General features: G+C 37.8%; 1 protein-coding gene, 1 long non-coding RNA gene and 1 pseudogene across 26 annotated transcripts in view; 1 reads left to right on the top strand and 2 right to left on the bottom strand.

Moving 5' to 3' along the window:
- Window positions 1-25,757, bottom strand: part of Dlg2 (discs large MAGUK scaffold protein 2) — a 1,969,681-nt gene that overhangs the window by 331,711 nt on the left and 1,612,213 nt on the right. For all 25 annotated transcript variants that reach the window (XM_021725176.3, XM_078046781.1, XM_040285028.2 and 22 more), the window contains one exon: window positions 24,908-25,064. In XM_021725176.3, the coding sequence (XP_021580851.2) occupies window positions 24,908-25,064 (157 nt within the window). The remainder of the gene's footprint in view (window positions 1-24,907; window positions 25,065-25,757) is intronic.
- LOC120889667 (uncharacterized) lies at window positions 2,139-21,712 on the top strand. Its single transcript, XR_013437816.1, has 3 exons — window positions 2,139-2,803; window positions 17,207-17,445; window positions 20,394-21,712. It is a non-coding gene; the product is annotated as an uncharacterized LOC120889667 (long non-coding RNA).
- LOC144377149 (L-lactate dehydrogenase A-like 6A) lies at window positions 8,328-13,554 on the bottom strand (annotated as a pseudogene).

Below are 25,757 nucleotides of genomic sequence, written 5' to 3' on the forward strand. Positions count from 1 at the left end.
AATGTGGCTTTTATAACCTCCCTCTCTAGTCTCTTGAGAACTTAGACTTCTTTGATGTGGGAGAGCACTGTTGTTGATCTTGTCCAAATTTCTCATGTCATGGGTGGGGCATTATGGACCCAGGGAAAGGAATTGCTTGCTAGCATCACTCACTGTGTTAGTGCCACAATCCAGATGAGATAATGCTAGTGCTTAGTGCCCTACATTACCCAACTCCTTCTCCTAAGCAAACCTTTGCTTCAGCCAGAAGTTTCACATTCCTATACCAATGTTACTTTCTATGGTTCTCTTCTTTCCTGTTTTGCTTTCCATTTCCAAGGATTTTCTGAAGTTTTGACTTTCTCTCATGGTGAGTTCAAGCTCCACCTTTCTAGTTCTCTCATACCTCTGAGGGTCTGTACCACTCACTTGGCCATTACTCACTTGGCCATCAGCAGCATTAGGTGTATTTCTGTCCTTTCGTGCTTTATTAAGAAGGAAGCCCATTTTAAATAATTAAGACAACATAAAAGAATAGCAAGAATATCTTTCTACCATAACCTCCACATGACTTTTATACCTTTTCTCTACACATATGTGCATATCCCTGCCTATATTTCTAATATCTAGTAGATGCCTAGTGCATGTGAGTGAGTGGATATATACTGGTGCAAAACACATATTTACTCCCAATATATAGTTATTGTTTTTAAAAAATGATCATACTACACACAGTGTTCTGTGATTTGCTTTCCTTGCCTATTTGTTTGTTTTATGAATACATATCACCTTGATCCTTATGAGGACAGCTCCAGCCATTTCTTTAGTCTTTTTGTATTCCCAGGTTGTGACACAAATTGCCTTCCTCATAAATTTTTATTGAAGGTGACTGCAAGCAAATGGGTTGGATGAAATCTCTTCCTTGACTTTGAATAAGTCTTTAAGGTTCATGGACTTTGGTTCTCCTAAACAAGCATTATTAACCAGCTCACCAATAACTTGGTGGCCAATGCTAGCAGCTACTAATGAAAAGACGACAAAGTAGAAAAGATAAGGCAAGACGTACTAATGGAAGTGATACGCAGGAACCTGCAAAAGAGGTGTCCGGCTTTCCCTAAAGAGCAGAGCTTTCTATGTTGCAGCTGCCATTTTTGGATAGATCAACTTTTGGAAATTTAGGTGGATCACACACCATGTAGCTCTAAGAGCCAGTGATTTTATAAAAACTTTCTGGACACTGGGAAAAATCAGAGGAAACAACAAAACCATTTTTAAAGTCTCCAGAAAAGGCGAAATCAGAAGAGTGAGGAAAAATGACTATTCCCTGGAATTACTTCTCCTTCATCACTTCATCCATTCTTTCAAGCATGTATCGGGACTTTATACAGCAGCCAAGGCTGTGCTCAGTATTTTAACATCAGTCCCAAGGGGGTATTGTAAGCATCAGAAATTTTTCCATTTACATAGGCAGGGAGATATTTTCAGTCATTTAAATCTCTTCTAATTACTAACCAATTCCCTTCCTTCAGCCCTCCAAATTTAGTGCACAGAACGCTGCTCCCTACAGAAAACAACTCCCCAGCAAAGTCTGAGTTTCCATGGTTAGTTGCCGGAGCTCCGGATATCCACAGAGCTGCGAAGACACAATACTTTAATTAGAGAACATTATCAAGAAATCAGTTTCCAGCACAAAATAAATGCTCAGTAAATGTTGGGGAAAAGGAAAAAAGAGAATGAGCAGACCCAGAAAGAAAAGAGTGCTAATAAAGCAGGAAGATGTATAGCCCAATAGCTTTCTTCAAACTGTCTATGACTAGAAATTTAAAGGTGGAAGGTTACTAATCAAGTTAATACTGGCAGTGAAATATTAAGCAAGAGGATTTTGTGGCAGGCTTGTGATTGCTAATTCCCTCAAGAATTTTGCTAAGATCAACTTATGAAATAAGGAAACTGAGGCACAGAAAGGCTAAATGCTTCTAAACTAACAGAGCTCCTGTCTGCATAACATTCAGACAACCCTTTCTCACACTATGCTGTCCTCTTCTATTACCTCCTGCTTCCTGCCTGGAGTCTGCAGGTGACACACTTGTCTCTGGCAGCCACCAATGATGCTATGAATTGACTCCTCCCTCCAAGCACATCCCCTTCCCCACAATATTATGAAAGAATACCTTTTAATAGTCAAAGTGCACTGGCTAGTGCCTCTCTTCTCTGCGGGTAAGTCTGCCTTTCGAATCCCATAAACACACCCCTCTCCAGGTATACTGCAGTCCAGTCTCTAGGGACTAACTCCTGCAGATCCAACTGGCCAGTGAAGGGGCCAGCTCCTCTCAGCAGCTCTGCCACTTTGACCATTACAGAGAGCACAAGAATCCCCAGAGCATCTTAATCAGCTTCAACCCTTTTAGTAACTGGGACCAAGTTCAGCACCTCCTTGGCTGGCTCCCTCCTTGAACTGTACTTCACTCTACACTGAGGTCAGTTCTGTGAAAGGCTGACTGCAGGCTCTGCCACATCTTGTGAGAATGACAAGCATTAAGTCAATAAAGCACAGGCAAGCACTGGAAGCTGTGTGAAACCCGGAACCTGGAACCCTCAAGCTCCATCTACTGCATTAACCGTTGCCAGCATCAGAATAAAATATACATGAGTAGCCCTTGCTATTATTGGTACTGGGATGTCATTCTGGATTTAAAAAAAAAAAATCTCCATTCTTTCTTTTTCACCGTTTTGATTCAGCATTGCATGCAGCTTCCTCCTGCAGTTTGCTACTTTGCAAACACCTACCACCTGGAAAAGTTAGCACATACAGTGCCATGCAAAGGTAGGATTCCTTCATTTTCAAATAGTTTCTCTTCTCCCCCTTCCCTGCTCCTCCATTTCCCCCACTCGGGGTCTCACCTCTGTGATGGTCTCCTGGTTTGTCTCTTTGCATCTGTGACTACAGTTCCTTCACTTCCTTTTTCCTTACCTTTCCTCTGCGGCTGAGCTGTCTCTATTCCCTCCTCCTGCTGCTGATCTCTCTTTGCCATTCTCCTACCCCTTCCCTCTGGTCCATCTGCCTCCACTTTCTTCATGCATCCTCTTTTCTCTAGTTGATTTTTCTTGTTTTTTTTTTTTTTGGAAGGACAATCTAGGACTGGCTTTATTTACCATTTAATTTCTGTAATTGTATTGCCCATTTGACGCCTAAACTGACTTGCTATGAGAACTTCAAAACTAAACTAGTAAAAAATAAAAGTTTTATAATTCCATTATCAATGCAACTAAAATGCCAGGTTAGCTGTCAAACACAGGTAAACCAGAGATGTTTGCTCCTGAAAAAACTGAAATTGCACAATTATCCATGCTAGCACTTTGAAATGCTATCTTAGGCAGTCTTGTTCATATGTAATGCTCTGTGACTCTGAGTGAAAAATAAGCCTTAATTTCCTTCCTTCCTTCCTTCCTTCCTTCCTTCCTTCCTTCCTTCCTTCCTTCCTTCCTTCCTTCCTTCCTTCCTTCCTTCCTTCCTTCCTTCCTTTTTTAATCTAGGGTTCTTGGAAAGCTCCCTAGGATTTATAGGGCCCTGGAGCTGCTTTAAAACATTTTTTTAAAAATTCATTTGTTTCTGCCTAATGTAGAGCCATACTGTATATCAAAGCATTCACTGAATGTTCAACCTGGTTCTTGTCATCATTCTAAGCTGAAGGTTCTAGACTCCAAGTTTGCTTCCCATCTGCCCCTTGTCCCTTGTATAGCAGCAGTTCAACTTAGGGTTTTTGGGTACATGCATAGCTCAAGGTTTACATCATCTCAATTGTAACTTCCATTTCTCATCCATCCTATGCTAGCATCTTGTACCCTCTTAAAAGCATAAAAAAAAAAATCTTTGTGTTGTTAAGATTTTATTATAGACTTTAGATAAAAAGTACAGGCCGAAGAAGAATTTAGGGGGAAAGCTATATTTGGAGATACATGAAAACAGTGACTATTAGATGAAAGATGATTATGCATGCATATTTCCCATTTGCAGGGAATACATTATTTCTAAATATTGCTTCTCTTCTATGTGGGGTATAACGAGAAAGTGAGGTAAATGAGGTAAACCAGAAAAAGTATGGCTTTTTGGATGAATAGGAGACCAAGAATAAATGTGCCTAAAACACCAAAAAAATTATGTAATTTACAATGTATTTTCTAGGAAATATGTGTGAAAAATGCTTGTTATATATATTCAGCTTTTTAAAAATTATTATTTTTTGCTTGTGAGTATCTGACCATGTATATTTCTTTTTAGAGCACTAATTCACTTGAGGGTTAGTGAATGGATATGGTTTTCAAAGCAAAATTTTGTATTTATTATTCTCTTGACATCTAGAAATTCCTAGTTAATGAAAATCTATATTAAATGCTGTATGCAGTAAAATCAAGTAACCATTTTTTTAAAGATAGTGTTGCAATTCTTTATTTATGTGCATATTTTATATCTTCTCTCTATATATTATGTTTAAGTATAAATAATTTAGGATAACTATTTTAGATTAGCCCTTTATGTCCTGGTAGGTGGCAGAATCCAGGGATAGGTATATTCTCAAGAATGTTCAGTGGGGAAGAATATAAGTTCATTGGATTAGACAAAGGGGAATGAAGGGAAGGGAGGGGGAATGGGAATAGAAAAGTCAGTAGAATGAATTGGACATGAGTTTCTGATGTTCATATATGAATACACCACAGTGAAACTCCACATCATGTACAACCACAAGAATGGGATCCTAATTAGAATAAGTTTTACTCCATGTATGTATAGTATGTCAAAATACACTTCCCTGTCATGCATATCGAAGAAGAAGGAGGAGGAGGAGGAGGAGGAGGAGGACGATGACGACTACAACAACAACAACGGAAAGAAAAGAAAAATTGCTCAGTGATGGGGCTCTAGTTTCTGTCACCACTTAGCTCTACAACACTGTGCTTTAGTTCCTTCATTTATGAAATAAAAATCTTGTGAAAGGGGATCTCTAAATTTCTGTTTAAAATTACATTTCTGTGATTTAATCTTGTGGTTAAAAATACATATATACCATAGGATGTTTGATTTTGCAAAGAGCTATGTACCAACTCCCATTGTAAAAATCATTTATTTATCCAATCACTAATTCTAGAAGCATCTATTTGAGATTTACTATATCTAAGGTTCTATGCCAGTAGTGTTCTTGAGAAGCTTATGGTCAATAAGAAGGCCTCCTACTTCCTAGGATTTCATCTCAAAGACCTAATTCTAGAAAATAAAAATTTCTATGCAAAGAACTCAATCAATATGCAATATCAAGTGCTGATGACAACTGGTATTGCATTTCAAAGAATTGTTGTTTTTTCTTTTTCTTTATTTTTAAAGAAATCAAAGGGTCAGTTTAATAGAAAAGAAAGAATATTTTTTATGTAGAATTTAGATTGAAGTCTTAACTCTATGAATTAATAATAGGAATTATTAGTTAATAATCATTAATTATAATTAATAATTATAATTATAAATAATAATTATTCAAAATTAATAATTAATAAATAATAATTTTGAATAATTAATAATGAAAATTATTCAAAAGGGCTGAAGGCTATATTGAGGACTGAGTAAATGATGCATATAAACCCTACTCAAGGAATGGTAAACATTGCTCTTAAGATTTCTGTTTTGTTTAAAAATTCTTTTAAAATAACCAATTAAGGTTGCTTTTTTGGTCTAAACCCTCTAGAGACTCCTTTCATACGGTCCTCTATGGCTGTACCCCTACCCAAGAGTTCTAGGGTCAACATATCTGTGAGGACTCTACAGATACCAGATAAAAATAAATATAAATCTGTATTAGGTTTACAAAATTCACAATTGTCTTGACCCAGAAAAATAACTATATGGCTCAACCTAATACCACTGACAGAAATTTTCAATTTTATATTTTTAAATGTGAATCACAAGGTATATTTTTAAAAATTTTATTTTGGGGGGTATTTCCCAGCTTAAAAATATGTCTAATGTATAAAATTCCTGGCATTTGCTTTTTAGATTAAGAAAGAAATCATAAAATAAGTCTGGCTGGTTCTTTCCAGAGTAGTTTTAGAAGAGTGAAATATGAGTTTAATGTGAAAATTTTAGCCTCAGGAAATTGGGAAAGGGACATTAAATTCCTATTTATTGTTGGCTATTAAGGAAAAGAGCAAATCTTTGACTATTTTAAGAGAACAACATTAAAGTTGTCAACTAATGAGCTGGAACCTGTTCTGTGACATACTACTGAGCAAAAGATTAGAGAAAATTAGTATAATAGAGACAGAAAGAGGGATCCATTTTCCCCCACTTTACATGTAGGAGAGCAGAGGATTAGGAGTACATGGTGAAAATGTGAGAGGATTGTAGGAGAGGATGTGTCCAAAGTGTTTAAAGGAAACTAAAACGAATATAGGAAATGCATGCTGGGGTCTAAGTTTCTACAGCCAGCTTTTCCCTGGAAGAGCTTGCCATCTGCACCCTTCACTAGTGGCCTTCAAACCTCCACCTGTGCTCTTTAGGGGCTGGGGACCCTCCTTCTTGTTAGCTCATGCCATGCTGCACCCAGGCCTTGGGAAGCCCAATTCTATTCTTACTTTTTCTATGATTCTGCTCATTTGCCTGACATTTTCTAGAAAAACCTTCTTTTCCTCCTTAACACTAAAGCAAACTGCTATACTGCTATTTCTTCCTACTCTCTCTACTTGTTTTGTAAAGGGTTTGTTGTTTACATTTAGTAATGTGGGCTAAGAAGTATACTTGTACATCTGACTACACTTCAAAACCATGCATTCCATGTTATAGAACTCCTATAATGTGCCAGGGGCTGTGCCATGTACTGGGATCAATAAAAGTGAGGAGAACAAAGCCTCATGTAGTCACCTTTGAAATGTAAAAATAAACAATACTATAAAGCACTCTACTGTTTTAAAAATTCTTTCCTCTTAAGAGTTCCTGGGAATCGTATTATTATATGATCATATAATGATATGATTCCAGCATTTCAAATTTGTTTATTTGGTCTTATTGGTATTCAGTACTATAAAGTCTGAATATAGGTATTTGGAAAGCTGCTTGCCTCCTTCCTGACATTTGAGTTCAGGGTGAACTGCTTCATCTGATTTCTTTCATTGAGGGAGAGCAGAAAAAACATGAGGACTCCAGACCCCTGGATGCTACGGATATGAGAAGGAATAGTTCACTGCTGCAAGTGTGGACAATGCACTTGAAGTCAGCTTTCACTTGGCAGGAGCTGCACAATGTCACTAAGAGGTCAGGCTATATTGCTCTTAGAGTTGAGGCTAACTCACAGATCTGTGAACACCAGGGCTGCTGGTAATACTACCCAAAGAAGGCCGGACCACTTGATATTTCAGGAACCAAGGTGAGCACTTCCTACCCCAGGGCTCATTTAAACCTCCTAACAGTTTTCTGAGGCAAGATTCATTGGTTCCATATAGATGACAAGACTCCATTCAGGGAAGCAGAGAACTTCTCCAACAGCCTCTTGTCTAGTTAGTATGAAGCAGGGTTCAAAACCCTCTCTGATTCCCAAATCACCCCTTTTTCCTCTTTCTTTCTCTTTGGGAAATAAAAGAATCTAGTTAACATTAAAGGCCAAATGCTATTCAAAGGGAAATGAATGTCCATTTGAGGAACATCAGATGAAGGCAATTTGAAAGTGAGGACAAATTTGATTTCCATATGTTCAAGAATAGAAACAAAAACTTATTATAGGGCCATCTGAGATCTAATAAAAGATTTCAACCCTTGCAGGAAGGCTTCTGAATACCTATAGATTGTCAGCTGGCTCTTCCTGGAGTGCCTATAATGGAGCATACAATGGAAACTGTAGTGCTGAGTACAGACAGAAACTATGGCAAGTGGACCCTCACATGGGACATGGTAACTGGGTGAGCCTCAGTGACTTGTTTGAGATCACTAAGCATTACGTGGTAGAAACAGGACCTGAAACCAAACCTGTCAGATTCACAGACTTACTATTAACAGTGCCTTTTTTGATTCTGATGGCACTTTCTAGGGCATCACAGATGAGTCTACATTAATTTCTACAGAAAGGCCTTGCAGAGGCAGGACAACAACAGTCAGCATTGGCCACACCCATGTGTCAAATGCTATACTAAGCACTACAAGGATCACCTTGATTCATCCTCATAATAGCCCTATAAGTAGACATAGTCATTATTTTATTTATTGATGAGGAAACTGAAACACAGAGACATTAAATTAATTGCCCAAATTCACAATTACAGGTGACAGAGTGAGGATTCAGACTCACTCTTTTTTATTTTTAGTTTTTGGTGTATGTACTTTTACTTTTACATTGTAAAACAAGCAATAATTTACTTTATAGTAAAAAAAATGTAGTGAGAAAAAGCCAGGCAGAAAAGTATATACTTATAAGATTCAGAATTTTAAAAAAAGATTCATAATTTCTATGATACAATAAACATCTCTATTATATATATATATATATATATATAAAATACACAGACACACATACAAGTATTGGTACATCTGAGAATCTGAGAAACTGAAGATTCTACTTTGATGTAATCACCTAGTAACTGCTAAAAATTGAGCATCATTTAGCATGTGGTGCAAATAATAGCTGGAGGGCTGAATAAACAGGGCAGGCATAAGCCCCTTTCCTGTTTCCAACTTTTAGGAATTTGAGTTTATTCAAAAAAATTTGACATGTACAATCCCATAAATACCCCTTTTCCATTACATAAGCAGCTTTTAAGCTTGAGCTCCTTCTGAATTTTCCAAATGTTTCTGTGTTCTTTTCAAATAGGCCTTCTATTCACGGGTCAACTGCACCTTTAAAAGGTCTGTTATGCCATTCTCTGTCAGGATACAAGGAACACTAGAAATATTTCATTTATTTCATAGAAGTCTTTAATGAGGGTGGAAACTGAATGTACCCTCTAAAGATTCTTTAAAAAAAATCTGTTAAATCAGCCAGAGAGAGGCCAATGAATTGAGAAGTATATAACCTTTCATTTTAGTGATCTCATTGGCATTAGCCATCACTTCTTCATGGACATTTTTCTACTGTTTGGGATCTTTATCATCTCCTATGTCTGAGTTCAGATCCTTCAAGATCCAGCAGCAATGTTAATTCACACAGAAACACTCAGAGTCTCTGGGCTTTCCAACTGTTCACCCTTGATAGTGGTAAGTGGACATCAAGCCTCTGCCCAAACAGAAGTGAATGACATCCAGACTTCAGGCACTTCAGTAACACAGGCTTTGGGAAATGACCTCATCTTGCAGGTTCCGTAAGTTAAGCTATCAACTGGATTGGAAACAATACTCAGTTTACAAGAGGGGCTGTATTGGGTAATATTAGAAGTCATTAATTTGTCGATGTCTACATTTTGCTTGACTAAAGAATGTTTTTCCTTTGTCCTGGTGTGCACCTACTGTGATAATCACTAGGTTGGAGGTTGCAGTGACAAGGTAATCTCTGCTGGAAACAATATTTGGCATTTTCAAGAAAAGACTTCCATGGTTCAGATTCATCATCTCACTTTTCAATTTGCTGTCACTGACAGGCACAAAGTCTGTTCGATAAGATGGTAATTGCATGGGACATGCCAACCCATCCAGTTCCTATGATGGAGATATTACTGTGATGAATGGGCCTCCTCTGAAGCACAATGCTCAGTATGTTCAAGTTTGACAGTCATTATCCTGCAAACCAGGGTGAAGAGCCAGCCACCTCTGCACAGGATGTGCACCCCCTTGGTGGAGACACACAACCTTCACAGGCCAAGGAGGGTTCCTTCCACAGAGTTCACTTCGGGGCTGGCACCAGGAATCCTGCTGCCCGGCTCCTGTTGCTCATTCAAGAGGTGAGGAGAGGAAGAGAAAAGAGGAACACAGTGTTCATGTGGCAGGCTGACCTTGTTGGGGAACATGGGAAGAAGCCATTTGGACATTTAATACACTCACCTACCCTAGCTACTGCAGCTAGGTTGCAAGGTTGTGACCAGCTTGTGCAGACTTCCCAGGGGCCTGGAAAAGGTGCTTCTGATGTCTACTCGGACTCTACCAGCAAAGGGCTATCCTTTTGTGAATCCTGAAGTTCAAGTTTTACAAACATGAATTCTCTTCAAATATTTAGAATTATTAGATTTGAATTTTTAGTATGTAATCCAAGTCCAATTCATTCTTACTCTAGAACAATAAGTTTAAGCATAACTGTGTCTAGTTCTAACTCTTCCTCCCCTTATCTTCATCTTTCCCTCTTCAAGACCTCTCAATTTCCTTCTCATGTCTAATACACCACGTCCAGGAACCTTCATCCTAGTCTTTGGCTTCTTGATTCCTCTATAAAAGTGCAGCAAATAAAATGTCATATGTAATCCTTAAGAGGTTCTAGCCTGTGTGAAATTCAGAAGGATGTCTTTCCTTCATGTTCTGGGACTCCATTTTCATAAAGAGTTTCAAGGTAAACATTTTGGCAGCCTCATCAGATAGCTACCTGTTTCAGTCAGCTTTTTGCTGCTGGTACTTAAAGACTCTGTCAGAGCAATTGTAAAAGAGGAAAAGTTTATTTAAGGGCTCACAGTTTCAGAGGTCTCGGTCCATAGACAGCCAGATCCATCATGGCCAAAAAGTATGGCGGAAGGAAGCAGCTCACATGATGGATCAGGAAGCAGAGAGACTCCACTCACTAGACATAAGACATACACCCCAAGGCAACGTCCCCAGAGACCCATCTCCTCTAGCCACACCCTACCTGCTTTCAGTTACCACTCAGTTCATTCCCAATCGGGAATTAATACAATGACTGAATTAAGGTTTTTATTACCCAATTGTTTTCCCTCTAAACCTTCTTACATTGTCTCACATGTAAGCATTGGGGGACAACTCACATGCAAACCATAATGCTCCACTCCTGTGTCCCAAAAGTTCATGACCTTTTGTGAATCCTGGAGTTCAAGTTTTACAAACATGGATTCTCTTCAAATATTTAGAATCATTAGTTTTGTATTTTTAGTATGTAATGCAAGTCTAACTAAATGCAAAATACATTTAGTCATCTTCAAGAGTCCTCATAGTATCATCAGTTCCAAGATTGCCCAAAAGTTCAAGTCCAAAGCGTCCTCTGGGACTCAGGGCAAGCTTGTATCATGAGTTCCCGTAAAAATCAAAAGTATCCAATATATAAAGGTACAGAATGAACATTTCCATTCACAAAAATAGGGGCATAGAAAAAAAGGGATGGGACCAAAGCAAGACCAACACTTACATGGGCAAACCTGTCCTGTAGCTCCATGTCTGGTATCAGGAGTACATGACACAGTGATGGTCTTTTCAAAGGGCTTGTCTAGCTCCACGCCTGTGGCCTTGTTGGTTACAGTCTCCGTTTGATTCCTGAAGCTTTCCTAGGATGATCTCCCATGTCACTGGCATTTTTTAATCTCGGGGGTCTCCACTGCAGCTTTGGCTTGTTTATTTTCTCACATCTCCTGCTTTTGCCCTTTCAGAGACTACTCATAGGGACTCCAACCCCACTTTGCCTGGCCTCCAAGGCCTTCCTTTGAATCCTTGGTGGAAGCCTCCACAACCCCCTAATTCCAGCACCCTGAATTCCTGCAGAACCACCATCATGAGGCTGATGCCAAGGTCTGCCATCATCTTAAGTAGTAGCCAAGCTTCCAGGGACCCTGGCAGCAGCAGATCTGAGTGCTTGGATAGCTGAAGCATGTTGAAAAACCTTCCTAGGTTCCCTTGTGAAAGACGGATGCCCCACTGGTCTCTTAAGAGAATTTTCACTTTTACTCCCTTGAGACTGAGGTGGATGTAGTCTTGCCAGCTCTTGAGATGCTCTCAAGCCATCTTTCTTATTATCTCTGGGCAAAGTCTTCAGGATTTCTTTAGTGACAGTAATGTCTTTAACAACTGCAACTTCCTTAGCCCTAGTTTTACTTCTATCTTTCAAGTCCAAGTTTTTCAAATTTTGCTGCTCTGCTTTGTGCTCCTGATTATCACAATAAATTTGTCTGAAAGCTGCCAGCACTATCCATATCCCTGCCTGAATACTCTGTTGTCTAGAAATTTCCTCCACCAGATTAAGAAGTCCATTACTTTTCAAAGCAGCCTCACAGAAAGTCTCAGGACATGGGCAAAATGTAGATAACTTCTCAGCCAGAATATAACACAAATGGCCTCTAGTCCATTTACTGATAGTGTCTTCCTATTCCTCTACACCCACTTGAGCTCTGTCTTCATTATCCATAGTCCTATTGGCATTCTAGTCTTCTGACCTCCCATCAGAATCAGCCATTAAGCTCAGATTACAACAATTTAAAGCATTTCCAGCCGGCACTGCTACGCATCTCAAAATTCCTCCCACCAAATCCAAAAAGCTCAAAAAGTTTCTGAACTACATGGTCAGAAACTTTTTAAAATTGTTAGTCAGGACAATTTTAGAGGAGAAAAAGTTTATTCAGGGGCTCACAGTTTCAGAGATCTACATCCATAGAAGGGTGGCTCCATTCCTCAGGGCTCAAGGTGAGGCAGAACATCACAGAAGAAGAGTGTGGCAGAGGGAAGCAACTCATATGACCAACTGGAAGCAGAGAGAGAGTCTCCACTTGCCAGATAGAATTATATACCCTAAAGCCACACCTCCAATTCCCATCTCCTCCAGCCATATCCTACAACTTCAGTTGCCACTCAGTTAATCCCCTAAAAGGGATTAATTTTATGAGTGGATTAAGACTTTTATACTCCAATCATTTCTCCTCTAAATCTTCTTGCACTGTCTCACACATGAGCTTTTAGGGGACAACTCACATCCAAACCGTAACACTACCTGTGGTCATCTAAAACCATAAAATCTTCTTTTAAGGAGCTGCTGCTGTATGTATCCATTCTAAACTGGTGCAAACAATTTTGGGACCTCTATTCTCCCAGACTCTTGGTCTTAGTACAGAATTTTGTATGCCTGGTAGATGTAAATAGTTAATAAGTCTTTATAGGTGCATGCCAGCATTTTGATTTTTTTGGCTACCTACTAACTTAATGCCTCCAAATCTCAATGTTTTCATTGGAAAATGGGTAAAATTCCCTGGTAGTGTTGTAGGAGGTTTATAAAAGATAATGCTTGCAATATTCGGCGATGTTATTGTCATAGATAATCTTGGTTTTACTTCCACACTAGAAAGGTAATTATAACTGCTAAACCCCTAATCATAGAAACTACAGGCGACAGAGCCTATAACCATCACAAACATAAGATTATACATACAGATTTAAATCAGAATTTTTTTTTTTTACAATTCTTTTCCTTCCAAGGGATGTTAAGTTTGCTTTCACTGCCCTCTAGTGTTTGCTAAAGATACGACTACATATTTTTACTTTTTTTTTTTGCATGTGATGTTCGGCACAAATTTAAAGATATTCACCAAAAATTGTAAGGATACACACATTCTTTTCAGTTGGTAACCATTAAAAAGCAAACCAAGTGCTAGAATAATATAGTTATAGAATTACCATGCATTTTGGCTATGTGTTCTTTTAAGAGGTTTTCATTCAAAATCTAGTGACTTAAATAATCTTGCTTTACATATTCAATATATTTATATTTAGAATATCCACTATATGTTAGGTGGACAATATTTAAAAGATTTTCCTGTATTACAACCTACTAAGGGAAATCAAACATGGATTTATGATGAACATGGTAAGTGTTCTGATAGGTACATGCCGTACCATGTATGCAAGTGTCTTAAGAGGGTTAGCCAAACTGGAAGTGTTTCCCTGTAGATGAGCAGGGTGGGAGGACGATGAGTGATAGAGTGTAACAACCTGAGACCTCAAGGACAAAGGAAGACAGTTGTTTAGGAGCAGAAGGTGGGTGGAGAGAGTGTTTTAAGAAAAGGAAGTAAGACTAAATATGGTTAGATGATGAAGAAGATAGAAGGAATTTTAGAGGTGAGACTGGACAAAATAAAGTTATATGGAGGCATTTAGATTTTACTCTAATGATTAAATTATAACCAAATGGAAGTTTACCTTCAATTTTAGTTTACATTTTTTAAACTTTCCTTATTCAAAGGGAAATCTTAAGATCACTCATAACATATGTTTAGTTATAACTAATATAGTATTTAGTCATAAAATTAATTTTAAAAATTTGTCAGTGTCTATTTTTTGTCAAAGTTCTCTCACACACATGCATTCCTAGAATGCTAGAGCTGGAGGAACTCTAGAGACTGAGTTCACTTTGCAGAGAAGGAAGAAAGTTAGGACTTTGCTGGGGATGTACCGAGTCCCTGGCTGGCTGCCCCTGGAACCTGTTGGCTTTCCTGCCCTAGTCCAGTGTTGGAATTCCTTGGCCTGGGATTCAGAGGCCTGACTTGTCTTCTGTACCTCACATCTTACTGGGTGAGACTGTTTCTACATCTTGAGCATCCCTGCCTTCTACATCTGCATTGGACTTTGTGCTCCTCTTATATGGCCTGATGAAAAGAGAGCTCATATTAGGCTTGCAGGAAGATTCTAGAATGTTCTCTCCGTTACTAAGGAGAGCATGGATCCTCTTCACATCACCTGGTGAAGTCTGTCCTCCTCTGAGGAACTGCCTTTCCTCTCCACTTTCTTTCTGGTACAGTCCTGTGTGGATGGACTCACGTGTTCCTCATAGACCACAAGCAGCTTGGGGATACCACCACTGGTTTAGACATCAGTGTGCTCCAAACTAGAGTATGGCTTGAAGGCTCTATCAAGGCTGTCACAGACAGAGAAGGGTGGACAAATAAATGAATAAAGGAACAGAGTGGCTATCTTATTTCCTAACAGAAGGTTTTAATAGATGTCAGGAAGGAAAAAAAAAAAAAGATATGTTACCTTAATAGTTTGTGTCAGAACTCTTCTCAGAGGAGAAAAAACATGATGAGCTACCAAGACAAACATAAAGTCTCTTTTAGGTAAGCAAAACTGAGAGTTGTAATCTTTCACAATAAGAAATGACTATGAAATGAAGATAATATTAGACAAGGGGAAAGAGAGAGAAATCAGGCAGCATGGGAGAAGAGGGGCCAAAGAACTTTAAAATTGGAAATATCTGATACTCAATTTTATTTTTTTTAATATGTTGATGATGAAAGTCCGCTACCATCTTTTCAAGGCTTAAGACCTGTCGGCTACACACAGTTGAGGTGTTAAGGAATACACAGTTATATTTATGTTAGATATAGAAATGTTCTTAATTCCAGGGACAAGTGACTCATGACCACACATGTCTACTGGTCGTGGTCCCCATCACTAAGACAATTCCTGCTCTGAGTCCGACCAAAGAAAGAAAAGAATAGTTGACATCCTTCTGAATCCTAGCATAAAATAGGAAGAAGAATAATGAAAAATATATTAAAAATGGCTATAGTTTAGTGCACTTTATGTTGTACACCAGACCTGAGAGATCTAGGCAATAAATATAGTTCTGTAATTTGTTTCACAACATTGTTGTTCCACCAGGAAAGTTGGAACATAGAGAAATGAGAAAAAAATTAATTATATGCAAGATTAACTATTCACCTTTCATTGACTCCTCTCTCTTCTTCCTTCAAGCAGGAGAACAGGTAATCTCCTGCTCCAAAGAAGCAACACGTTTTATTTTGAACTTTCTCAAGCAATTGTGTCTCTTGGGACTCCTGGCTGATATCTAGTATTTTGTTTAAAAATGAGATTCCCACATATTTTTTTTTAAAAAAGCAACCAATAAAGTAACAAATGCTACTTTCGAATTTTAATCTTCCTTTCATTTACTGGATTGTATTTTAAATATCTGCCCAGTTTTAATACTTGGACTCAAAGACAACTGACTGTACAAAAACGGGTGCATGCAGTTCTATGCAAAATCTTTTACTGCCATCTTGTGGACCTGTAGGGAACAACCCCAGGCCCTGTGTGCTATTTATTGCATTTCATTGGAATTCTAGGTCTACGCCAAAGTTTATGAAAATAACTGGAAAAAAAATATAAGAAAAGAGTAGCTAAATACTCAGGTCTATGTTTAATATTACCAATTTGTATGTACCCGAGACTTATTTTTTAAAATAGCTTTATTTTATTTACTCATTTTTTAATGTGGTACTGAGCATCAAACTCAGTGCCTCATACATGCTACGCAAGCACTCTACCACTGGGATTGTAAGCCACAACCCCAGTCTTTGAGACTTTTTTTTTTTTTAATGAAAAGTTGGTATTGTAATAATAGTGCATTCTCCACCTATTTCAGAGTTGCCTTAAGAATGGAAATGTAAAATCGCTCTGTAATTGAGGAAGTACTATTCAGAAATAGTAGATTATCCTCACTATCATGTAATAGTACTAGGTTGCATGTAATAATACTAGGTTGTTAGATTTCATATGTAACAAGTTAGCCCTGGATCAGGGCTGAAGAGTCCCGACTCTGATGGCTGTCTTCAGGGTGATTTGACTTATATTTTGGACGGTCAGGATAAGAGAGTGAATGTTTCCAATAGAAAGAATCCCTAGAGATGGTTTCTGCTGAAGCAGAAAATAATGTGGGTCAAGGAACTAAGGAAGGGGGTGTTTTCTTTTTTACTAGTTCACTGATGTACAAGTGAGTCCTAGCATTGCTTTTATTCTGTAAAGAAATAAGCTATAGAAAAAGCTTTTTTTTTCCAGTGAAAAATGCTACCCCTGGGATACAACTCACTCATCTTCATTTAGTCATTCCCTTTTAAGTTTTTTGGTATCTCTCTACCAAAAAAATACTTAAACTGGATAATGAAGGCAATAGGTTGGATCATAGATGAAACAGACAACTTACAAAAAATGAACATTTTAGGGAAAAATTCAGAACAAAACTTCTAAGAGGTTTCCCTTACCCTCAGGGAAGGCTTCTTGGAGTTCTATCATTCAATAACTGATAAGGTGATAAGCAGATAAGGTGCTATTTGGGTTTGGGGAATTTATTACTAATTTTGATAACAAATTGGCTGTTTGAGAGAATAAAACAAAGTGGTGTGATTTTGAGCAAATTATTTAATTTCCCAGAGCCATCAAGCCAACAAGGTTGTTGGGGAAAAATGCAGTGAAATCATTGTGCAATATCCAGCACAATGCTTGGTACTAAGTAGGTATTTAGTTAATATGATACATTTTTTTCCTCTAATTCTCTGTTTCTGCTTCCTTCAGGCCTTTTTTGCTGGACAGCTTCTCCTCCAGAAGTCTTCCCATACTCCAGGCTGGGATAATAAGTTGCTGTGGGCCCAGCAACTTCCTGTTAGCATTTCCGTGTTATATTGGAAATACTATATTTATGTGTTTGTCTCCCTTCATAAGGCTGTATGCTCATTTGAAAATGTCATGTCCTCACTGCCTGGTAATTTGGACACATAGCAGATGCTGCTGAACTCTGCAAACAGGATTTTAAGGTAAAAATGTTCCTCTCAAAATTTTCCTGCAGAATTTTTTTCTGGAGATAAGTTTAAAGCAAAATTTCCAAAAAATGTTCCATTTGATGATAATTTATGTTTTTCTGTTAGATTCTACATCAGACAAAGGGGATGTTTCCTAAGTGAAATGTGAACAATCCATGAGTTCTATGGTCCCTTTTAGATAATAGAAGGTCCCTATTCACCTCAATTGAGAAGGATTTTAGAGGAGGTTTAGTACACGCATAGGACACTTGACAGAGAACTTGGCACACAGGGGAAAGGTAGCTGCTCAGTCTTTAGGCAACAATATGGAAATTTCTTTTGTTATGACAATGAAACACTTTTGTATGGTTTGCCAGCAAATAAGTGCTTCCAGAGCCTTTCCAAGTGGCCCATGATGGTGACTGCCTGGAAGTTTCCTACTCCCCACAACTCTGTAGCTATGTGTAGGCATGATATACATTCGTTATTTGGACTGGTACCAAGATTGGCCAAGGTGTCACATATTTTGAATAACACCCCTGACAGGAGGTTAAGAAAAAGCTATGGTGGCTGGAGGAGTGTAGACGAGGCCATCCAGGCAAGACAAGGCCAGACCCTACAAATCCTTATAGGCCATGTTAAAAGTTTAGACTTTAAGAACCGAAGGTCATTGAAAGTGGTTTTTTTTTGTTTTTTTTTTTTTTTTTTAAGAAAGGGGGAGAAAGGACATGATCAAATATGCTATTTTTAAAGGCTTGTTCTCTTTAAAGCCTGGAAGGTATGTGACAAGAGGAGTTTTCATGCAATCGGCAATCAATAGAAATAAAGGACCCTTGAGACATAGCCAGGCTGCTGTGATTTGAATGCATTTAAATCACATTCGCTAGAAACAGTCTCTAAGTACACATAGTAATGGGGCCTTTGGGAGGTAATTAGGGTTAGAGAAGGTATTGAGATTGCGGCTTTATGAGAAGAAGAATCAATGGGGCTTTCATGTTTGCTGTCTCACCAAGTTTTGCCCTCTGCCATGTTACAAGGCAGCAAGAAGGCCCCTACTATATGCTGGTACCACACTCTTGGATTTTCCAGATGCCTACATATGGGACTCTGAAGCTGAGGTTGAGGAAATCTCTGCCCTGGAGACTTTTCATTACCCATTTTTGTTTTTATTTGAGGTTGTCCCATGGTCAAGGAACTATAGGCTCTGAGTTGGGCAAGAAGACAAATTCAGTAAGGTAGAGAGATGGCTAAGTGGGCTCTGCAAAAGCCACAGACTGAAAATGCCACAGATTGAAGAGCCAGTGTGTCTAGATAACAGTGGGTTTAGCAGAGCAGACACCCGGGTCAAGTACACTGATTTGCAGAGTTAGAGGCAGCCTCCTTATGGTTTCTGGAACAGAAACCTGAATTTAACTGCTTAGAGTTGACAAAAGAAGTTTTTATCTTTTCAAAAACAGCACCAGTCTCACTTGATTATACTTCACTTCAATGTTGTTTAACAACAGGGTGCCCTAGCTGACATAGAACCTCAACATTTTTGAAATCTTAGGAAGAACAGGGAAGGGTGGAGACTCATAAAGGGTGACAACTCATGTTGTCAATGCATTTTAAGTTAAGAATGTTTAGTATTCCCTTTGAAAATACTATTTTCTTTTTTCTTTGAGCAAAGTTTAAGGTAGGATTTTGGATTACCAAGTTGTATAGAAAGGACATATAGACCCATTTTCTTGGAGGAAACTGAAATTATCCTTAGTCTGAATGTAAATGTTGAATTATTGGAGTTTAGAAATATACAAAGTTATGTCAGCTAGTGTAGGTCTCTGAGTCTTGTTGTTTTTATTTTAGGGAAGAAGGCAGAGGAGGTAGAGTTAGGAGAAAAGAAATGCTGTCTTGGTCATGGCTGACTAAAACTGGGAATGAGACCAGTTCCTGAGGGGCAGGGAGAGGATTTTGTTGGAGTTTGGGTGAGTCCAAGTTTTAGGGTGAAAGGAGAGAAGATGAAGGAACTAAGAAGGAGAGATTTGGTAGGATTTCTGATTTACGGTTCTATATTTTGGGGGACAAGGTGAAAAAGTTGCACAGACCTGTGGAGGTGGACCCTACACAGGGTTCAGATCCTGTCTGGTACCCTAGGGATGCTGGTTCTAGTACCACTGAGAACCAACTAATCACTTAAGCAGAAACCCTTAGCACCGCAAACTATGAAAGCCAGGTTCCTCCATGGGATTGGGAGCAAGAGCTGGAGAGGAAGGACATGGCAGATACAGCACATTAATGGAAGGGATGGAGTTTGCAGGCCTCAAGACAACCATTTCAGAGAATTGAATTTGGGACATCAATATTTTTTTGAGTTGGGGGAGGAGGATGTAATTCAGCCACAATATCAAAAGGGATTTAGAGTTGTCCTCTGATATTACTATATAGGGAAGACCTTATTAGAGCCCCCAAGGTGGTGAATAGTGTATATAGTGCTCACATTTCATTTGAATAACTGAATAGTGAATGTTTGCAAATAAATCCTTTCCTAGTGCATGGCTCTAAACCTGAAGGTAACCTGAGAAAGCAAACCTGAAATCATTGCAACACCCATGTGAGCTATGACTCACTCTTACTATTTGTAAACCAATGACGCAGGTTTAAATTCTAATTTGAAAATTCAATTTCCTGTGGCACCTTCACATCAATAACTGTAGCATTTCCACTCCAGCAACACATACTCCCCAAAATGCATCTTGGAACACACTTAGTTAAACACATTAAGTCCACCAAGAAGGACTTTGGACTTAATAATGCAGCTGGGATGATCTCCTTAGACTCTTGAGAAATGAATAAACTCAAATTGCTTGGAGAGACAGGAAAGAATCTTTCTAGGCGTATTGCTTCTACGTGTTCTATTCCACATTTTTTTCCATAACAAAGCATTGTAATAAATAACACAAGCATTTCTATCTTTCCCTCTGCAGGAAGAATGCCTGAGGAGGCTACTGCACTAGTTACTGTGCTTGCCTGCTGAATGCCCTAAATTCTCCTCCATGAATACCTCAAGAAGACTGTTCAATTATTGGATTTCTTTCTACAACAAATCCCTGAAAAATAGAATACATAAAAGGGAAATTAGAGAAAAGATCACTCACAATACATGTATGGAATGTAGCCTAAAGTGATGATTTTCTTTTATCTTTCAATGTCTTAACTACCTTAGTACTGCAGCTCTGGTGGGGACAAGGGGGAGGCCTGGAATAAATAAATCTCCACAATGTAGCTGGGTAATCTCCATTTGCCCATTGCCATGCAATGTGTTTAGCCATTACACAAACACTAGATGGCGCCCATAATCTTAGAACATTGTACAAGTCCAGCTTCAGTTTCTGTGTAGGCAAGGACGTGGGAAACAGTCCATTATGGGAACTATAAAAATATCTACCTAAGCACTTCCCACCTCTGGTGTACTGTGAAGTACTCCTTATGTAAGGGTTTGGTGGTCAGAAATATTTAGGAAAACTATTTATGTTATCTTCCTGTAGGAGATTCCCACTGCACATGAAAAATGCTGTTTTTGAGAAGTTCTTCAATGAAGAGACCTGACACTAAGGAACCTATTACAGTAGCAACCTATTACAATTTTGTTGTTTCAGCATTCTGTAAAACACACTTGGTAAATGCAGATTTAGTTCAAAACCTGTCCCAAAGAAGGAAGAACCCAAACTATCTTATAAGAGTTTTTTTTTTTTTTTAATACATGGTTATGTGGTACTTTTATAAAAGGGTTTACAATTTAGGAAAAGTTTATAGTCTGTATGGCAGAATAATTTTGTAATGGTCTGTCCTGATTAGTAAGGTGACTATTACATGAATCCCTCATCTATGAAGAACAACTAAGAGCAGAGAAAGACCCCCATCCCCAGTTTTCTTCCTGGGGGATTTTTTTCCCTTGTTTGAACTTTCTAGTGTAAATTGTTTACAAATGAATTCTACATGACCCAGTGACACTTAATGAATTTTGATTATTAGAGTTTTGCTTCCCCCCCCAGGAATATATATAACTTGTCCCTAAAGTCCAGTGCAAGCTGCAGAAGCAAAATATTGTATCTTTCATATCCCATTGCTGATAATGACATTTTTCTTTCCATCTTGTAATGTATGAGCTTCTTGAGCCTGTTTATATTTTCCTCTAATTGATAACCCAATGAAATTCCAAGAATAGCCTTGAAATTAGCCACTCAAAGTTAAATTTAGCAAGATAAAAGGGTAAAAAAAGTGTTCCCTTCTCCCTTTCAATGAAAAAGGCAGATAATGTCCTTGCAAATGTTATACATTAATAAAGGATATAGTATCTGAACTTTATAGATTGTTGCTATGTCTTGTGAATTTGCAATCTCTAATAAGACTATAATACTGGTTGGTTGCCTTACCCATTTACATGGTCCTGGTATTAAGTTTAAACAGATACTTCAACTTTTGAAAGCAAACTACTTGTGAATTTTCTTCACAACAGCATTGTTAAGTCATCCTTTTCTCCCACATATATGGAGGTCAAAACATAGCCTATGGCTTGTTAAACTTTTTACTTCAGCAGAGGTAGAGTCTAATGACACTTCCGTGCCTTAGTTTCTTTATCCTTAAACTGGGCAAAATAAGGTAAAGTGATGTCTTAAAGTGACATATATAAATAATGTTATAAATAATGACTGACTCAATAGTCCCTTGCAACTATGAATTCTTCATAATTCTATGTGTTCCTGGCTGTGAGGTGCATGCCAAGCAGTGTACCAGGAAGGTCCTGAATAGAATACTACTGACAGAATAGGATACTACTGCACTGTGAAGACAAAGAATATTAACATTGGGTCAGAAGACATGATTTTGAGTACGCCTTTAAAGTCAGTTGCTTTGCAACTTTTGACATTCTTTAGCCTTTCTGAATATTCTTTACCTAATCTGCAAAGTGGAAGTTTCTCTGAGGATTCCTATAGTTTATAAATGTGAAAGTTCTTTGTGTCTTTCAATGTTCTATGACAATGTAAATGCCGATTGGAATGAAATGACCCAGTGATCCTCAAGTATACAGATTTTAAGTCAGGATGATGAAGATGACATATTTTAGATAGAATTTTAGAGTCAATATCTCAGGCTATAATGACTTCACTCTATTTGTCCAAAACATTTCATTTAATAAACATTCTTTTTGAGAGAATGCTATGTTCCAGGTGCTGTTATAATTGTTGAGGGCTATAAATCATATGACAAAGGACTTTGTCTCAGGCAGCTTGATACCTAGTAGAGAAAAACAGACATGAAAACATGTATGAGGAATAAGGTTTAAGAGCTGCCAGTTATACCTTATATATTTAAGTGATGAAAAAGTAGTTCAGCTCTTGGATGGCAGAACAAGATCCTGGCATGGACTCTTTCCTTATTTCTCCCATACCTAACATTCTTCTAGCGATCTACAGGCTGAGGAGTGGGCAGAGGCCTACATTATATGGGAACCACAGGAACACACAGGGCAAGGCCATGTATGCAGACTCTGGATATCATCTATACTCAGGTTAACTGACTGTATACTGTTTAGGAAAATTGTGTGTTTGTGTGTGTGTGTGTGTGTGTGTGTGTGAGAGAGAGAGAGAGAGAGAGAGAGAGAGAGAGAGAGAGAGAGAGAGAGAGAGAGAAAGGAGAGGAGCTGAAATAATGGGTAGCAATATAAGGTAACAAATATAAGGTCACTCAGAAAATTCTATCTATAAATCAGCTATTAAATAAAAACAAGGTTGTTTTTCTGAGTATACAATGAAAAACAAATATTCTGGGCTTCACTGAGCTATGAACCAAAATTTCAGACATAAAACTAAGCTCCTATTCAATTTTCCATTATTTGCATGATTACCAAAATTCTAATATAGGCCTGAAAACCACAATAGATTTAACTACCTACCATGCCAGGGAGGTAGCTTGATGTAGTGAAAAGAGACAGTCATTGAATATTTGAACAAATGAAAGGAAATAGGGAAAGAAAGAAGAAGGGAAAAAACAGAAGAATAAAGGGGTGGCGAGGGAGAGGGAAAGTATAATTAAACATTAAAACTAAATATTTAAATACTAGTTTGGGCCGGTGGGGTGGCACATGCCTATAATTCCAGCAGATAGGGAGGCTGAGGCTGATTTGGAGTTCAAAGCCAGCCTCAGCAATGGCAAGTGCTTAGCAGCTCAGTGAGACCCCTGTCTTGGTTCAGTGGTTGAGTGCCCCTGAGTTCAACCCCCAGTACCAAAAAAAAAAAAACAACAAACAAACAAAAAACAAAAACAAAACCAGTTACTGTAATTAATAAACATTTACTATTTGTTTATTTATTTTTGCAGTTCTGGGGATTGAACTCAGGAGTACTCTACCACTGAGCTACATCACCAATCCTTTTTATCTTTCATTTTGAAATAAGATCTCACTAAGTTGCCTAGGCTGGCCATTAACTAGTGACCCTCCTAACTCAGTCCCTGAGTAGATGGTATTACAGGCATGTGCCACTATGCCCAGCTTAATTAGTAGACTTAAATTTATTTATTTATGTTTTGATTAATATGTATTAATTATTCATATTAATTCGGTAAATTTTGACAAGTTTTAATTTTTCGGAAACTTATTCTCTTCATTTGAACATGTGGCAATACCCCAAAGTAAACTAAAATGACTTTTAATTATGCAAGATGAATAAGACTTAGAGGTCTACTGTATGGCATAGTGCTTAATAGTTAACAATACTGTATTGTACATTTAACATTTTGTATTAAATAAGTATTAAATAAGTATTCTTGTCACACACATACATAATAAAATCAAACAGGGCTAGGAGAAACTTTAGGAGGTGATGAATATGTTTATGGCATCGATTGTACTAATGATTTCACAGGTATATACAGATCCTCAAACATTAACTTGTATATGTTAAAAATATACAGCTTTTTGTATGTCAATAATACCTTAGTAAAGTGGTCTTAAACATTACTTTTATAAAGTGCTTGGTAAATAATAGGTGCAACAAATTGTTGCTGGTAATTCCTGAATTTAGGTAAAAATACTGCTGCTACTGTTTATCACCATCACTAAATGGTTATAGCATTATCTCAGGCATTTTTTAATTAATTATATGCAGCAAAATCTACATATAATAAATGTGCAGTTTTAAGATTATGGTGTCAAGTATGCCGAAAATTTGTATTTTCATAAGATAAGCAATATACAATTTGAAAAAGTCATGCTTCTCATGTTCTTTGCATAGAAATATGTCTCAGAAGATCTAAAATATTACCACCTTTACCTTTATTGTAAGGATTTCATGGATCAAGCACCTGAGCACCATTTAAACTGCAAAAGCAAGCACCTGAAGCAATAATGTTCTCATCCATGATTCCTTTGCAACTCAAGTGACTTTTTAAAGGAATGTCAGACTTACAGGGAATAAAGAGAATAAAGAGAAATACTCACCGATAGGATCTGGTCTCCTCTCTGGAGCTCCCCACTCAGGTCTGCTGGTCCACCCGCCAGAATGAAAGACACAAAAATACCTTCTCCATCTTCCCCGCCCACAATGTTGAAGCCCAAGCCAGTGGAGCCTTTGTGCAGGACCACCTTGCGTGGCTCCCTGTAAAAACAAGTGGAGAGCATTCTTCACAGGGTGACCACTCAAGATTTTGTGTTCCTTTTCTTTCATTCAGATCTATGATACCTATCATTCACTGCTTATGATAATGGCTTACTAAAGTAAGGTACATTTTCTTATCAAGAAAGAGTCATTCACTGTAATAACTTACAAAATAACATTCAAAATCATTCCTTAATTCCCATTTTCTTTTCTTTTTTTCTTAAACATATCAATTTTTTATACTTTTATTTATTTTTATGTGGTGCTAAGGATCAAACCCAGGGCCTCGCACGGGCAAGGCCATTTTCTTTTTTTTTTTTAATCGATTTTATTTTTTTAAATACACGACAAAGCAGAATGCATTACAATTCTTATTACACATATAGAGCACAATTTTTCCTATCTTTGTAGATAAAGTATGTTCATGCCAATTCATGCCCCTCATTTTCTTAAACTAGGTTTCCTTCCACTTTTCTTTTGTGCAAAATATCTACTCTTGTATTAAGCATCACAAAAGTATTCAGTGATTGGATGTATCCAAAATAAAGCAGGGGGGGGGATTTTTGGAGATAAAAGAATGGACTGTATCTTGAAAGATCTCATATGCCAGTCTGTGGGTTTGTTGTTTGATTGTTCATTAAAATTTTTAGGAATTGAGGACTCATTCGAAGATTTTGAGGCAATTACAAATAT

This window comes from Ictidomys tridecemlineatus, chromosome 4, assembly GCF_052094955.1.
Source record: "Ictidomys tridecemlineatus isolate mIctTri1 chromosome 4, mIctTri1.hap1, whole genome shotgun sequence".
In the NCBI taxonomy this organism is placed as follows: Eukaryota; Metazoa; Chordata; class Mammalia; order Rodentia; family Sciuridae; genus Ictidomys; species Ictidomys tridecemlineatus.